This window comes from Coregonus lavaretus, assembly GCF_964263955.1.
Source record: "Coregonus lavaretus genome assembly, chromosome: 8".
NCBI lineage: Eukaryota > Metazoa > Chordata > Actinopteri > Salmoniformes > Salmonidae > Coregonus > Coregonus lavaretus.
The window spans coordinates 33,835,529-33,853,447 of NC_139995.1; the positions used below are offsets into that span (position 1 = coordinate 33,835,529).

At 44.8% G+C, this 17,919-nt stretch overlaps 1 protein-coding gene across 1 annotated transcript in view; it reads right to left on the minus strand.

The window, feature by feature from the left end:
* The window catches only part of LOC311134346 (inositol 1,4,5-trisphosphate-gated calcium channel ITPR1-like), a 144,099-nt gene that overhangs the window by 78,572 nt on the left and 47,608 nt on the right, over positions 1–17,919 (minus strand). The window contains exons 22-34 of the mRNA XM_084167995.1: positions 15,905–16,058; positions 15,463–15,653; positions 15,076–15,208; positions 14,933–14,987; positions 14,624–14,789; positions 12,230–12,400; positions 11,851–11,931; positions 9,957–10,094; positions 9,709–9,834; positions 9,374–9,574; positions 8,866–9,117; positions 8,311–8,436; positions 7,906–8,034 (exon numbers count right to left, since the gene is read on the minus strand). Coding sequence (XP_084024121.1) covers positions 7,906–8,034; positions 8,311–8,436; positions 8,866–9,117; positions 9,374–9,574; positions 9,709–9,834; positions 9,957–10,094; positions 11,851–11,931; positions 12,230–12,400; positions 14,624–14,789; positions 14,933–14,987; positions 15,076–15,208; positions 15,463–15,653; positions 15,905–16,058 — 1,923 coding nt within the window. The remainder of the gene's footprint in view (positions 1–7,905; positions 8,035–8,310; positions 8,437–8,865; positions 9,118–9,373; positions 9,575–9,708; positions 9,835–9,956; positions 10,095–11,850; positions 11,932–12,229; positions 12,401–14,623; positions 14,790–14,932; positions 14,988–15,075; positions 15,209–15,462; positions 15,654–15,904; positions 16,059–17,919) is intronic.

Genomic DNA, 17,919 nt, shown 5'->3' on the forward strand with positions numbered 1-17,919 from the left:
TTGGCAGTACGTCCAACCGGTCTCACAAACGCAGACCATGTGTAACCACGCCCAGGACCTCCACATCCGGCTTCTTCACCTGCAGGATCGTCTGAGACCAGCCACCCGGACAGCTGATGAACCAGTGGGTTTGCAAAACCAAAGAATATCTGCACAAACTGTCAGAAACAGTCTCAGGGAAGCTCATCTGCGTACACGTCATCTTCACCAGGGCGGCAGGTAGCTTAGTGGTTAAGAGCGTTGTGCCAGTAACCGAAAGGGCGCTGGTTCTAATCCCCAAGCCTACTAGGTGAAACATCTGCCGATGTGCCCTTGAGCAAGGCACTTAACCCTAATTGCTCCTGTAAGTCGCTTTGGATAAGAGCGTCTGCTAAATGACTCAAATGTAAAATGTATCTCGCCTCCCTTACACAGTCTCTACACCAGGGATTATCAAGTAGATTGAGACGCGGGCTGATTTTTTCTTGAGCGGATAGTCAGGGGGCCGGAACATAATTACAAATAATTTGTGCCACATCGTGGCGGTAGGGTTATGGTATGGGCAGGCATAAGCTACGGACAACGAACACAATTGCATTTTATCGATGGCAATTTGAATGCACAGAGATACCGTGACAAGATCCTGAGGCACATTGTCGTGCCATTCTTTCGCCGCCATCACCTCATGTTTCAGCATGATAATGCACGGCCCCATATCGCAAGGATCTGTACACAATTCCTGGAAGCTGAAAATGTCCCAGTTCTTCCATGGCCTGCATACTCACCAGACATGTCACCCATTGAGCATGTTCGGGATGCTCTGGACCGACGTGTACGACAGGGTGTTCCAATTCTGGCCAATATCCAGCAACTTCGCAAAGCCATTGAAGAGGAGTGGGACAACATTCCACAGGCCACAATCAACAGCCTGATCAACTTTGTGAAAGGAGATGTATTGCGCTGCATGAGGCAAATGGTGGTCACACCAGATACTAACTGGTTTTCTGATCCAACAGATGCATATCTGTATTCCCAGTCATGTAAAATCCATAGATTAGGGCCTAATGAAATTATTTCAATTGACTGATTTCCTTATATCAACTGTAACTCAGTAAAATCTTTGAAATTGTTGCATGTTGAGTTTACATTTTTGTTCAGTGTAGATAATACTATAAGGTCTATAGAACCATGCTATTGTATACCATGACAGGAATGCTTCCAACTCACACTTAATATGAAGTCTCCACCATTACAAATAAAACTTACACCTAACCCTGTGAAACAACATTATGGCCCACATGGGAAATCTGCCTCAGATTCTGCTGCAGCCTCACAACCTGTTACCTCACACCTCCTCAAACCCTTGCCACTTCTGACTGTGGTAGGGTAGAAGGAGGAGGGGTGATAACACCTGGAACCAGGCCAGCAGGGTGGGGGTGAAGGGGGGTCAAATAGCTACGCTACACCGCTGCTCTGCTCTAACTGCTGGGTTTAGCTGCAGTTAGCTTTCCCATGTGAAACACCAACATCACACCGTCATATTGCCCCAGCCAACCCAAACCCCTGTGTGACAACACCCTGTGTCAGAACAACTCACATTGAACATGACTAAACATGAATAGCTTGTATTCAGACAAAATGGAGAGGAAACATTGTATTTGTGCAAGGGTTGTCCTACCAGCACTAGCTAAGGTAATGGGATGGACACACACGTGCACCTGCATCCTCACGTTCTCGCTTACTCACACACACGAAACATTAGCACTCAGACATGTGTGGTCCCCATTCCAATAAACGTAAATAAAATACCTCTGTAATTTTCCCCAAAAGTGAGGCCTGCAGCAGAGGATAAAGCAGTCAGAGAAAAAAACAATTGTCAGTGATAATATTCAGGAAAAGACACTTGATAACCTTGGGGGCCGACTAGGTGAAAAATCTGTCGATGTGCCCTTGAGCAAGGCACTTAACCCTAATTGCTCCTGTAAGTCGCTCTGGATAAGAGCGTCTGCTAAATGACTAAAATGTAAAATGTATCTCGCCTCCCTTACACAGTCTCTACACCAGGGATTATCAAGTAGATTGAGACGCGGGCTGATTTTTTCTTGAGCGGATAGTCAGGGGGCCGGAACATAATTACAAATAATTTGTAGACCGCAAAAAGCCAAAACAGATATAATATATGACTAAAACATAATCACATTACATTTGTATACGATCACATCTCTCTATTGTGCGTGGGAATACTTTGGAATAGATTTCCAAAATCAAAATCACTTGCAGCTGATTTGCTGGTGTTTTTACAGTCTTATGTCCAACAATAAAAAATAAATGTTTTGCTTAGAAAACTTTGGGGGCCAAATAAAATCACCAGTGGGCCACATTTGGCCCAGAGGCAACCATATGGGGAACCCTGCTCTACACACTGGTGCAGATGTCCATAATAATGGTCTAGAACAGGGTTATTCAACTTTTACACTAAGAGGTCCGGAGCCTGCTGGTTTTCTGTTCTACCTGATAATAAATTGCACCCACCTGGTGTCCCAGGTCTAAATCAGTGCATGATTAGAGGGGAACAATGAAAAAAATGCAATGGAACTGGCTTCGAGGTCCAGAGTTGAGTTTGAGGGGTCTAGAAGGTCTAATTCCTTCTATTCTAGGAATTGAAGAGCAAGCCGTTTACCAAGAACTACATGAATGGACATTGAACACAATTATAAACAATTATTGTAAGTTCTCTACCAAGGATATGATTCCCGTTTACAACAGGAAAATGCCATGATAATCATTACAGACCGTCACAGGAAGAGGCTACAGCCCTCTATGGCTAGGATGATGATTACATTTACATTTTAGTCATTTAGCAGACGCTCTTATCCAGAGCGACTTACAGTTAGTGAGTGCATACATTTTCATACTGATTAACTGATTAACAAATGAGGTTGAAGGAACTGAAGGAACTGAGGGAAGGAGGGGTGTACTGGCTTTCTCTGAAAGAGCCTGGTTCCCCTGACAGAACGTCACTCTCTGTTCAGGGAAGGGATGCATTTTAAAACCGTTTCGCTCGCACGCACCAAACACACATCTAGTCTAGGGGATATGGTCTAGAGTTCTGTGAATCAACATCAAAATTCTTCTAAATATGGTAAATCCATTTTAATTCAATCACTTTTTGACAGCATCTCTTTTTTGATTTAAATGAAACTTTCCATACATGTTTGCCCACAGAAAAAGTGGTCAGAATGTGACTTTTTGGACCTGAATGCCAAGAAAATTCAGGAGATAAAGGTGATGAAAGTTGACCCATTTTGCATACCATGAGACATTCATGTCTTCATCACCGGAAAGGATCAACGGTTTAGTTTGATATAATTTAAAAGCTTACAAACAGTGTTTAAAACTAAAAAAAATCTTGAAAAAAAAGTTTTTTAATAAAAAATGATATATCAATTATCTAAAAAAGCGTAAACTCAGATTTTTAAAAATTATTTACATACGTTGTAGCTTAGACCCTATTTCACATCATGTGAGGTTTTTGTGTTCTGCCCGCCAACGCTTGAGATACAACATGCTCTTGAATACAGGGTTAATAGAATGGACCTATCCCTTCAGACCACAGTAGTTTAGCTGGTACACCATTGATATGTACAGTGCATTCGGAAAGTATTCAGACCCCTTGACTTTGTCCTTATCAATCTACACACAATAACCCATAATGACAAAGCGAAAACAGGTTTGGCATTTTTGCTAATTTATTCAAAATAAAAAACAGAAACACCTTATTTACATAAGTATTCAGACCCCTTGATATGAGACTCGAAATTGAGCTCAGGTGCATCCCGTTTCCATTGATCATCCTTGAGATGTTTCTACAAATTGATTTGAGTCCACCTGTGGTAAATTCAATTGATTGGACATGATTTGGAAAGGCACACACCTGTCTATATAAGGTCCCACAGTTGACAGTGCATGTCAGAGCAAAAACCAAGCCATGAGGTCGAAGGAATTGTCCGTAGAGCTCCGAGACAGGATTGTGTCGAGGCACAGATCTGGGGAAGGGTACCAAAACAGTTTTGCAGCATTGAAGGTCCCCGAGAACACAGTGGCCTCCATCATTCTTAAATGGAAGAAGTTTGGAACCACCAAGACTCTTCCTAGAGCTGGCCGCCCGGCCAAACTGAGCAATCGGGGAAGAAGGGCCTTTGTCAGGGAGGTGACCAAGAACCCGATGGTCACTCTGACAGAGCTCCAGAGTTCCTCTGTGGAGATGGGAGAACCTTCCAGAAGGACAACCATATCTGTAGCACTCCACCAATCAGGCCTTTATGGCCAGACGGAAGCCACTCCTCAGTAAAAGGCACATGACATCCGGCATGGGGTTTGCCAAAAGGCACCTAAAGGACTCTCAGACCATGACAAACAAGATTCTCTGGTCTGATGAAACCAAGATTGAACTCTTTGGCCTGAATGCCAAGAGTCATGTCTGGAGGAAACCTGGCACCATCCCTATCGTGAAGCATGGTGGTGGCAGCATCATGCTGTAGGGATGTTTTTCAGCGGCAGGGACTGGGAGACTAGTCTGGATCGAGGGAAAGATGAACGGAGCAAAGTAAAGTGAGATCCATGATGAAAACCTGCTCTAGAGCACTCAGGACCTCAGACTGGGGCGAAGGTTCACATTCCAACAGGACAGCGACCCTAAGTACACAGCGAAGACAACGCAGGAGTGGCTTCGGGACAAGTCTCTGAATGTCCTTGAGTGGCCCAGCCAGAGCCCGGACTTGAACCCGATCTAACATCTCTGGAGAGACCTGAAAATAGCTGTGCAGCGATGCTCCCCATTGATCTGCAGAGAAGGATGGAAGAAACTCCACAAATACAGGTGTGCCAAGCTTGTAGCTTCATACCCAAGAAGACTCGAGGCTGTAATCGCTGCCAAAGGTGCTTCAACAAAGTACTGAGTAAAGGGTCTGAATACTTACAGTGAGGGAAAAAAGTATTTGATCCCCTGCTGATTTTGTACGTTTGCCCACTGACAAAGACATGATCAGTCTATAATTTTAATGGTAGGTTTATTTGAACAGTGAGAGACAGAATAACAACAAAAAAATCCAGAAAAACACATGTCAAAAATGTTATAAATTGATTTGCATTTTAATGAGGGAAATAAGTATTTAACCCCCTCTCAATCAGAAAGATTTCTGGCTCCCAGGTGTCTTTTATACAGATAACGAGCTGAGATTAGGAGCACACTCTTAAAGGGAGTGCTCCTAATCTCAGCTTGTTACCTGTATAAAAGACACCTGTCCACAGAAGCAATCAATCAAATTCCAAACTCTCCACCATGGCCAAGACCAAAGAGCTCTCCAAGGATGTCAGGGACAAGATTGTAGACCTACACAAGGCTGGAATGGGCTACAAGACCATCGCCAAGCAGCTTGGTGAGAAGGTGACAACAGTTGGTGCGATTATTCGCAAATGGAAGAAACACAAAATAACTGTCAATCTCCCTCGGCCTGGGGCTCCATGCAAGATCTCACCTCGTGGAGTTGCAATGATCATGAGAACGGTGAGGAATCAGCCCAGACTACACGTGAGGATCTTGTCAATGATCTCAAGGCAGCTGGGACCATAGTCACCAAGAAAACAATTGGTAACACACTACGCCGTGAAGGACTGAAACCCTGCAGCGCCCGCAAGGTCCCCCTGCTCAAGAAAGCACATATACAGGCCCATCTGAAGTTTGCCAATGAACATCTGAATGATTCAGAGGAGAACTGGGTGAAAGTGTTGTGGTCAGATGAGACCAAAATCGAGCTCTTTGCCATCAACTCAACTCGCCGTGTTTGGAGGAGGAGGAATGCTGCCTATGACCCCAAGAACACCATCCCCACCGTCCAACATGGAGGTGGAAACATTATGCTTTGGGGTGTTTTTCTGCTAAGGGGACAGGACAACTTCACCGCATCAAAGGGACGATGGACGGGCCATGTACTATCAAATCTTGGGTGAGAACCTCCTTCCCTCAGCCAGGGCATTGAAAATGGGTCATGGATGGGTATACCAGCATGACAATGACCCAAAACACACAGCCAAGGCAACAAAGGAGTGGCTCAAGAAGAAGCACATTAAGGTCCTGGAGTGGCCTAGCCAGTCTCCAGACCTTAATCCCATAGAAAATCTGTGGAGGGAGCTGAAGGTTCGAGTTGCCAAACGTCAGCCTCGAAACCTTAATGACTTGGAGAAGATCTGCAAAGAGGAGTGGGACAAAATCCCTCCTGAGATGTGTGCAAACCTGGTGGCCAACTACAAGAAACGTCTGACCTCTGTGATTGCCAACAAGGGTTTTACCACCAAGTACTAAGTCATGTTTTGCAGCAGGGTCAAATACTTATTTCCCTCATTAAAATGCAAATCAATTTATAACATATTTCACAAGCATTTTTCTGGATTTTTTTGTTGTTATTCTGTCTCTCACTGTTCAAATAAACCTACCATTAAAATTATAGACTGATCATGTCTTTGTCAGTGGGAAAACATAAAATCAGCAGGGGATCAAATACTTTTTTCCCCTCACTGTACGTAAATGTGATATTTATTTTATTTAGCTAAAATTTCGAAAAACCTGTCATTTTTGCTTTCTCATTATAGGGTATTGTGTGTAGATTGATGAGGGGGGAAAACAATTTAATCCATTTTAGAATAAGGCTGTAACGTAACAAAATGTGTAAAAAGTCAAGGGGTCTGAATACTTTCCAAACATTCTGTAAATTGAATTGAAGTGTTTACTTCCACAAAGATGACCACCGGTCCACCCACCGTCGAATGTCAACTTAAATGGTCATGTCTATTCTATGATCTATATTTCAATAGGTTTCCTATGGAGGATTAACAGTATAATTTAAAACAACAGATATTCCCATTCAAGTCAACATTCTCTGGTGTGTGGACCGCCAACCATCTTTGTGGTCCCATTTGAAAGTTGACATTTAAAATATAATTCCCATTTTAGTACATTTATCAGCCAAAATATTAAACCCACCCTGTATTCAAGAGCATGTCTTAACAACATATGTGAATATGCAAAAAAATCTGAGTTTACGCATTAAGATAATTGATGTTAAAGGTTAAAAAATGTTTTTCAAGAAATTATAAAATAGTTTGACAACCCTGTAAGCTTTTAAATGATAAACTCAACTGTTTATCTTTTCCAGTAATGAAGACATGGATGTCTCATGGTATGGTGGGGTATGCAAAATGGGTCAACTTTGAGCACCTTTATCTCTTGAATGTTTTGGCATTAAGGTAAAAAAAATGCACTTTCTGAACACTTCTTCAATGGTCAAATATGTATGGAGGGTTTTGTTCAAATCAAACAGGGTGTTGTCAAAAAGTGATTGAATTCAAATGGATTCACCATATAGGTAGGTAGGTGGGGAGGGTAGGGGGGTGAAACCAATATGTTATGTCAATTGAGGGAGGGGACATAATGTATGCATATGTGGTTAAATGTAGATTTGGTGTCTATTAGTATATCTATCCATACTTACAAACATGGTCCTGGCCACCTATACAATGAAGTGATGAAAGAGAGAGAGGGGGCTGGGGGTTAGAGGTAACATAAGCTAGGTGTGGGAGGGGCCATGTTAGGAGAGAGACTGGTGCCTCTTGTGAGCTGGGAGCTACACTGTAATTACAGAGATACATTTGGTAATTTTTAACCTTTAACCATGACATAAACACTGTCTTACTCCGAGCCGAGCCAAACCAAGCTTTACTGAGCCGGCCTGGTTACACATTCACCATTGTCCTTTTCAGCACGGTTTCAATTATGTGAAAATAAAATATCTGATCCAACAGTTTAGTTTGGGTTGACACGATCATGTAAAATGGACAACATAGTGGTTAGTTGTTGGTTGCGGTGGTTACCTGCAGGCTGGTGGACTGGTCGGAGAAGGGCGAGCTGAAGAAGGTGGTCACGATGCCCATGACTGTCTCGGTCACGTAGCTCTCCAGGACCGTGTCGGCGTGTTTGCGGTCACTCGTGTTGTTGCACACCTGCAGAGGTCACAAGGTCAAGAAGGTGACCACAACTCATTCCTGTTACACCTGCAGTTGTACTGCACTTATAACATCTATACAGTCTGAATGTCAGAATACTGAATGAATGCAGGCCTATGTACAGTATAGTACGGTATAGGGAGGATAAACTGTATTATGCTAATAATTATACTATTGTGCTCCAATGATGCCTTCTAAATTAGTTTCATTGAAACCCTGACCCATACTCATCAGTCATTCAGACATAACTATTGTGTAAGTGTTGTCCATCACCCTGCAGATGTCCACCAGGAAGTTCTCAAAGAGCTTCCACATGTGGTTGCTAGTGTAGATCTCCTTCATCTCCACCTCTGTGTCCACATAGCAGTGGTTCAGGAAGTTGATGTAGGCTATCTTCACCTGGAAAGGACAGGATTAAACACAATCATTACACCCTGTCTATGCCCCTAGGAGTTGTTATACAATGATGATGAATGCATCGTGATAGTAGCTTTGGCCTGAGCTGGAGTACAGTGGCATGATGTTAGTTGATCTAGGGGACATGGTTGTACTGGGTTTGTCCCCATAGAGTGAGGCTCACTACTGTCTAACACAGAGAAGATAACAGCTAGTGGACAATTAGTTGTCCACAAGAGTGGAACAGGGGGACGAGGGCATTCAGGCCTTTGTGGGGACGGTTAGTTGATAATTGGTACTGTTCGCTTGTGAAGTCTTGGGGACCCACAGGCCCTTGCTCTAGACCTTCAAGTCTAACCATAACTCCCTAAACCTAAGTCCCACCCTTCTCCCTAACCTCTGTATCTCCAATCCTTCATCTCTTCAGCTCACCTCAGGGATGCAGTCCTCGTGGGTGACCACCCTCACTATGTCGTCCAGAGGCAGCAGAGAGTTACATTTGATCTCAGTGTAGACGTTCTTGCCTTCAGTGCAGACAGCCAGCAGCTCTACCAGGTGGATGTGGTACATCAGAGGACTGTTCTCATCCATACGGTCCCGCTCCGACCGCATCATCGTCACCAGGGTCTGGAAGGACGCACGGTCATTGTAGAACACTAGCACATCCTCGCCAGCATTCACCAGCTATGGGGAGAGAGGGACAGAGAAGAGAGAAAAATATAGAGAGTCAATGGGTAGGTAGGTTGGAAAGGGATGGTAAAATATGTCAAAATATGATTTGTTGGTGATGGACTTGAGTTGCATATGATTTGATGGGCTAAGGTATTAAGTTGTAGTAATAGAAAACTCTTTGAGAATAACAAATTAACTGTCTTGAAAAGAGTCAACTAGACTGAAACGTTGACAAATACACATGCTGAGGTTAGCATTGAGAAAAGACCTCAGCCATGACGATGTCCTGACACTTCTTAATGAACTTGCTCTCGGCCTTGACGATGGTCTGCAGGAACTTGAGGTACTGGACGTTGCGGCCATGCGTCTCGATGCAGTGGACAAAGTGCTGCACCACGCGCTCGTTGATCTCACTGCACAGCTGGAAGTTATTCATGAAGATATGCTGCATGGTGACTGCTTCGAGGATCTGAAGGGGGGGGGGGGAGAAGAGAAAGAGAAAAAGAGAGAGAAAGAGTAGAAGAGGTGGTTAAAGTAAGACAGTGTTAATGTCATAGTAAGAACAGTGGTGAGGTCATGGTGGGTCAGTGTAGTCTGTCTCACCCCAGGGTTGAGGAACAGGTTGATGTGTTTGTGGAGCAGGGCCTGGTTCTGCTGGTTCCCTGCACAGAAGTTCTGCAGGAACTGGTGGGCCAGCTTCATGATCTCCTGCATACGCACGTCCTCCCCCTGAAGATAACACAGAGGATGAAAGGATGGAGAGCACGCAAACACAAATCTACAAACATGCCCACACAAACACAAATCTACAAACACACACATACCACATGCGCACACACACGCACCAGTACCTTCTCATAGGGGATCTGCAGTAACTCCAGCACCACGGTGTGAGCCCCCATGTTCCTGAGCAGTCTCTGCTGCTGCTTCTTACTCTTCCTGCCGAACAGACCCTCCTGAACACACAGCCTGCTGAGACGCAGCAGAATCTACCCACACACATACATGGGATAGACACAGTCAGCCAACGTGTGTAAACATAGGGTCTAGCTTAACTACGTTAACCATAGCTCTATCCGTCCCAGATACTTACAGTGGGGAGAACAAGTATTTGATACACTGCTGATTTTGCAGGTTTTCCTACTTACAAAGCATGTAGAGGTCTGTAATTGTTATCATAGGTACACTTCAACTGTGAGAGACGGAATCTATAACAAAAATCCAGAAAATCACATTGTATGATTTTTAAGTAATTAATTTGCGTTTTATTGCATGACATAAGTATTTGATCACCTACCAACTAGTAAGAATTCCGGCTCTCACAGACCTGTTAGTTTTTCTTTAAGAAGCCCTCCTGTTCTCCACTCATTACCTGTATTAATGGCACCTGTTTGAACTTGTTACCTGTATAAAAGACAGCTGTCCACACACTCAATCAAACAGACTCCAACCTCTCCACATTGGCCAAGACCAGAGAGCTGTGTAAGGACATCAGGGATAAAATTGTAGACCTGCACAAGGCTGGGATGGGCTACAGGACAATAGGCAAGCAGCTTGGTGAGAAGGCAACAACTGTTGGCGCAATTATTAGAAAATGGAAGAAGTTCATGATGACGGTCAATCACCCTCGGTCTGGGGCTCCATGCAAGATCTCACCTCTTGGGGCATCAATGATCATGAGGAAGGTGAGGGATCAGCCCAGAACTACACGGCAGGACCTGGTCAATGACCTGAAGAGAGCTGGGACCACAGTCTCAAAGAAAACCATTAGTAACACACTACGCCGTCATGGATTAAAATCCTGTAACGCACGCAAGGTCCCCCTGCTCAAGCCAGTGCATGTCCAGGCCTGTCTGAAGTTTGCCAATGACCATCTGGATGATCCAGAGGAGGAATGGGAGACGGTCATGTGGTCTGATGAGACAAAAATAGAGCTTTTTGGTCTAAACTCCACTCGCCGTGTTTGGAGGAAGAAGAAGGATGAGTACAACCCCAAGAACACCATCCCAACCGATGGAGGTGGAAACATCATTCTTTGGGGATGCTTTTCTGCAAAGGGGACAGGACGACTGCACCGTATTGAGGGGAGGATGGATGGGGCCATGTATCGTGAGATCTTGGCCAACAACCTCCTTCCCTCAGTAAGAGCATTGAAGATGGGTCGTGGCTGGGTCTTCCAGCATAACAACGACCCGAAACACACAGCCAGGGCAACTAAGGAGTGGCTCCGTAAGAAGCATCTCAAGGTCCTGGAGTGGCCTAGCCAGTCTCCAGACCTGAACCCAATAGAAAATATTTGGAGGGAGCTGAAAGTCCGTATTGCCCAGCGACAGCCCCGAAACCTGAAGGATCTGGAGAAGGTCTGTATGGAGGAGTGGGCCAAAATCCCTGCTGCAGTGTGTGCAAACCTGGTCAAGACCTACAGGAAACGTATGATCTCTGTAATTGCAAACAAAGGTTTCTGTACCAAATATTAAGTTCTGCTTTTCTGATGTATCAAATACTTATGTCATGCAATAAAATGCAAATGAATTACTTAAAAGTCATACAATGTGATTTTCTGGATTTTTGTTTTAGATTCCGTCTCTCACAGTTGAAGTGTACCTATGATAAAAATTACAGACCTCTACATGCTTTGTAAGTAGGAAAACCTGCAAAATCAGCAGTGTATCAAATACTTGTTCTCCCCACTGTATGTGATAATACAGTATATTGAAAAGTTTAAAAAGACTGTTTAGACGTCACCTCCTTCACCACTCTGTAGTTGTAGCTGCTGGTGCTCTCTGGTTTCTTTGGTTTATCTGAGCCACCTGAGTTGGAGTCACCCTAAAGAACAAGCAGAACAAGACCCTTAGCCAATGCATCTCTCCCAAAGGATAGCGAGCAGGCTAACACCAACGCTCTATTGCCATAGTTTAACACACAGAGCTAAGCACTAGGTGGCTAACTCCTGGTCTGTGGATGCCTACAACTGTATCTTCTTGGACTACTACTGTACCTTCTCGGACTACTACTGTACCATCTCGGACTACTACTGTACCATCTCGGACTACTACTGTACCATCTCGGACTACTACTGTACCTTCTCGGACTACTACTGTACCTTCTCGGACTACTACTGTACCTTCATGTGTTGAGACTTGGCAGAGTGTTCCCCAGTGTCCATGCCCTCGTCTGGCCCCAGTCTCTTGTAGACCCACAGCTCAGACTTCTCCACAATGGAGCGTAGCTGGTCCAGGTCTGACTTGATCTGCTTGTAGTTCTCCACATCCTGACTAGTCACCAGCAACTGGACCTGGAGGCATGGACAACAAACCAGTAGGACACCAGTATGGAGGATACCAGATGTGGGATGGCTGCATGGTGTTTATGATTAGAGACAAATAAGAGTTTTACCTGATCATGTGACTGGACTAGGATACACTCTGGGCCCTAGTTGGAGTGTATACTTATAGGTTTTCCTGGTCAGGTCATGCAGTCATTTCCTGGTCAAGCATGACTAAAGCCCTACCGGGTACTTATAGACTGTTAGGATAATTGGAATTACTCGAAGGATATTAGGTAAGTGTGAGTAATGGGGTCATTGGTAGGCTACACAGTGTAATGGCAAATACGGACTATGAGTTAAGTAACTTCTAGGATAGTGAATACACTATGTATGACTATTCTGTATGTATGACTAATAGGACTACATTTGACATTTTAGTTATTTAGCAAACATTTGTATTCAGACATACAATAAGTGCATAATAATAATATGTCCAAATAAGTATAGCTAATGGGTATGCTTTTGTGATGCGCGAATCAGCTCAAAACCCTAGTCTTTCTGAGAAATGTTTATACAATCTACTCATGCATTTAGAATTGGCTACTTTAAATGAGATGTGTGTCATTGTTTCTATTATATTACATTAGGCGGGTGAAGGGCAGTTTATTTTTATTTTTACTGCAGGTCAGATGCGGGTCAAAAGATATCTGACCCGTGCATCATTAGTACAGTGAGGGAAAAAAGTATTTAGTCAGCCACCAATTGTGCAAGTTCTCCCACTTAAAAAGATGAGGCCTGTAATTTTCATCATAGGTACACGTCAACTATGACAGACAAAATGAGAAAAACTAATCCAGAAAATCACATTGTAGGATTTTTAATGAATTTATTTGCAAATTATGGTGGAAAGTAAGTATTTGGTCAATAACAAAAGTTTCTCAATATTTTGTTATATACCCTTTGTTGGCAATGACACAGGTCAAACGTTTTCTGTAAGTCTTCACAAGGTTTTCACACACTGTTGCTGGTATTTTGGCCCATTCCTCCATGCAGATCTCCTCTAGAGCAGTGATGTTTTGGGGCTGTCGCTGGGCAACACGGACTTTCAACTCCCTCCAAAGATTTATGGGGTTGAGATCTGGAGACTGGCTAGGCCACTCCAGGACCTTGAAATGCTTCTTACGAAGCCACTCCTTCGTTGCCCGGGCGGTGTGTTTGGGATCATTGTCATGCTGAAAGACCCAGCCACGTTTCATCTTCAATGCCCTTGCTGATGGAAGGAGGTTTTCACTCAAAATCTCACGATACATGGCCCCATTCATTCTTTCCTTTACACGGATCAGTCGTCCTGGTCCCTTTGCAGAAAAACAGCCCCAAAGCATGATGTTTCCACCCCCATGCTTCACTGTAGGTATGGTGTTCTTTGGATGCAACTCAGCATTCTTTGTCCTCCAAACACGACGAGTTGAGTTTTTACCAAAAAATTATATTTTGGTTTCATCTGACCATATGACATTCTCCCAATCCTCTTCTGGATCATCCAAATGCACTCTAGCAAACTTCAGACGGGCCTGGACATGTACTGGCTTAAGCAGGAGGACACGTCTTGCACTGCAGGATTTGAGTCCCTGGCGGCGTAGTGTGTTACTGATGGTAGGCTTTGTTACTTTGGTCCCAGCTCTCTGCAGGTCATTCAGGACAGAGGAGCCTCTTAAAGAAGAAGTTACAGGTCTGTGAAAGCCAGAAATCTTGCTTGTTTGTAGGTGACCAAATACTTATTTTCCACCATAATTTGCAAATAAATTCATTAAAAATCCTACAATGTGATTTTCTGGATTTTTTTCCTCAATTTGTCTGTCATAGTTGACGTGTACCTATGATGAAAATTACAGGCCTCTCTCATCTTTTTAAGTGGGAGAACTTGCACAATTGGTGGCTGACTAAATACTTTTTTCCCCCACTGTAGCGCCGGAGAAGATGGCTGCCGTTTTACAGCCCTCTAACCAATTGTACTATTATGTGTGTTTTTCCGCGTTATTTGTAATTTATTTTGTACATAATGTTTTTTGTTGTTGTTTTATTTTTTACTTTTTTTGTTAAAAATAAATGCACTGTTGGTTAAGGGCTGTAAGTAAGCATTTCACTGTAATGTCTGCACCTGTTGTATTCGGCGCATGTGACCAATAAAATTTGATTTGATTTGATTTGACAGTATACTAGTTGTATGGTGGGTGGGTAGTAGTAGTGTACCTGTTTGAATGCCTGTAGAACCTCCTGTCTCTGGCTGAAGTGTCTGAAGAGCAGGTGGAGGGCTCGGGACACCAGGGGAGGGTAGTCATGCATGGTGAGGTGGAGCAGGACCCTCAGGAAGGTCCTACCACCATGGTCATCTAGGTCCAACGGGGTGTTCTCCTCACTGGGTGTGGGCACACAAGCACACATTTTTTAACACATTCACAAACACACACAACAAACTGTGAATTAGCCATGCCAAGTATGAAAAAATAACTGAAATGAGCCAGACTAATTGTTGCAGGTTTAGTGTATCACAACAATTACCTTCCACCAAATATCCCCTCTGCCTGCTCCTCTATGTTCTCAAAGTCCAGAGCTCCTGAGAAATCAATTCAGAGTGACCTTAGTAACACACAGAGAGGTGTCACGCCAAGTGATGGGTGCCATAAGCTGAATTCTCCTCTCACCTGGCATGTTGTTTGGTCCCTCATGGGTTCCTGCTATAGACAGATCAGACTGGGAGTTGCTCTCATCAAACTCCCTCTTAAAGATACACAGCAGACAGGAGATCCGGTAGTCCAGACGCACATTCAGAATGAACTGCAGAGAGACGAGAGGAACATGACACATACTAAATGAGTAAGACTAGTGTATTGTAGGGGGATTATATTAGGATAAGCAATGGGGGTTATGGGTGAGTGGTTGGGGTTAAGGAGGGTAGCCAAGTTTGACGGGAAGGACGTTTGCAAAGGGGTGTATACAGTATACTGTATGTCCACATCCATTGCATGTATGCATCGATTGTGATGTGTGTGTGTGTGTGTGTGTGTGTGCATGTGCGTGGGCCTTACTACCTGTAGTATCTCTATGATCTTGAGCTTGGTGTCCATGACCAGGATGTCCTGTTTCTCCGGTTCTGTTTGGGCCTTGACCTGGTCCCCGTTGGAGGGGTTGATGGGGGTGGTGGGCAGGAACCCCCCTCCTCTCAGGACAACCTGGGTCATCAGCTCCCCCACCCCGTGGATGGAGCGCATTACATTACTGCCTGGAAAGGCATGCAGGCACACATGATTGGCCCAACCATCATGTATGTGCGAGCACAATTGTTCAGTACTTTGTTGGCCATGGGGTGAATAATGCTCAAGCTTAGGGTTGCAAAATCCCAGAATCCAACCAGTATTTCTGAGAAAAACCTGGGAACTTTAGGAATGTTTCTGGAAATTTGCAACCCTATTCAAGCCCCACTGATGTTTGACCTTTCACCCCTCTAGGGGGCAGTATGTTACTGTGTCCTACCTTTAGTCTCATCTCCCTTCTCCAGCTTGTTGATGGGGAAGATGGTGCTGACGTGGACACAGTCCAGGATGGCCAGTAGGATCTTGGTCAGCCTCAGCAGGTCACTGAAGTTGTAGAAGCCAAAGTAGATGAGGTTCCTGGATAGATTCACTACCTGGGAACAGAAAGAGATGGGGAAAGAGAACAAAGCTAGTGTAAATCCATGTCCTACTGAGACTCATTCTGCTATGACCAATAGGGACTGGGTCTCATACTGCTTTGACTAATATAGACTGGGTCTCAGTCTATAGACTACAAAGGGAAGCACAGCCGCGAGCTGCCCAGTGACACAAGCCTACCAGACGAGCTAAACAACTTCTATGCTCGCTTCGAGGCAAGCAACACTGAAGCATGCATGAGAGCACCAGCTGTTCCGGATGACTATGTGATCACGCTCTCCGTAGCTGATGTAAGTAAGACTTTTAAGCAGGTCAACATTCACAAGGCCGCAGGGCCAGACGGATTACCAGGACGTGTACTCCGAGCATGTGCTGACAAACTGGCAAGTGTCTTCACTGACATTTTCAACATGTCCCTGACTGAGTCTGTAATACCAACATGTTTCAAGCAGACCACCATAGTCCCCGTGCCCAAGGACTCTAAGATAACCTGCCTAAATGACTACCGACCCGTAGCACTGACGTCTGTAGCCATGAAGTGCTTTGAAAGGCTGGTCATGGCTCACATCAACAGCATTATCCCAGAAACCCTAGACCCACTCCAATTTGCATACTGCCCCAACAGATCCACAGATGATGCAATCTCTATTGCACTCCACACTGCCCTTTCCCACCTGGACAAGAGGAACACCTACGTGAGAATGCTATTCATTGACTACAGCTCAGCATTCAACACCATAGTGCCCTCTAAGCTCATCACTAAGCTAAGGATCCTGGGACTAAACACCTCCCTCTGCAACTGGATCCTGGACTTCCTGACGGGCCGCCCCCAGGTGGTAAGGGTAGGTAACAACACATTTGCCACACTGATCGTCAACACGGGGGCCCCTCAGGGGTGCGTGCTCAGTCCCCTCCTGTACTCTCTGTTCACCCATGACTGCATGGCCAGGCACGACTCCAACACCATCATTAAGTTTGCCGACGACACAACAGTGGTAGGCCTGATCACCGACAACGATGAGACAGCCTATAGGGAGGAGGTCAGAGACCTGGCTGTGTGGTGCCAGGACAACAACCTCTCCCTCAACGTGACCAAAACAAAGGAGATGATTGTGGACTACAGGAAAAAAAAGAGGACTGAGCACGCCCCCATTCTCATCGACGGGGCTGTAGTGGAACAGGTTGAGAGCTTCAAGTTCCTTGGTGTCCACATCACCAACGAACTATCATGGTCCAAACACACCAAGACAGTCGTGAAGAGGGCACGACAAAGCCTATTCCCCCTCAGGAGACTGAAAAGATTTGGCATGGGTCCTCAGATCCTCAAAAAATTCTACAGCTGCACCATCGAGAGCATCCTGACTGGTTGCATCACCGCCTGGTATGGCAACTGCTTGGCCTCCGACCGCAAGGCACTACAGAGGGTAGTGCGTACGGCCCAGTACATCACTGGGGCCAAGCTTCCTGCCATCCAGGACCTCTATACCAGGCGGTGTCAGAGGAAGGCCCTCAAAATTGTCAAAGACTCCAGCCACCCTAGTCATAGACTGTTCTCCCTGCTACCGCACGGCAAGCGGTACCGGAGTGCCAAGTCTAGGTCCAAAAGACTTCTCAACAGCTTCTACCCCCAAGCCATAAGACTCCTGAACAGCTAATCATGGCTACCCGGACTATTTGCACTGCCCCCCCACCCCATCCTTTTTACGCTGCTGCTACTCTGTTAATTATTTATGCATAGTCACTTTAACTCTACCCACATGTACATATTACTTCAACTATCTCAACTAGCCGGTGCCCCCGCACATTGACTCTGCACCGGTACCCCCCTGTATATATAGCCTCCCTACTGTTATTTTA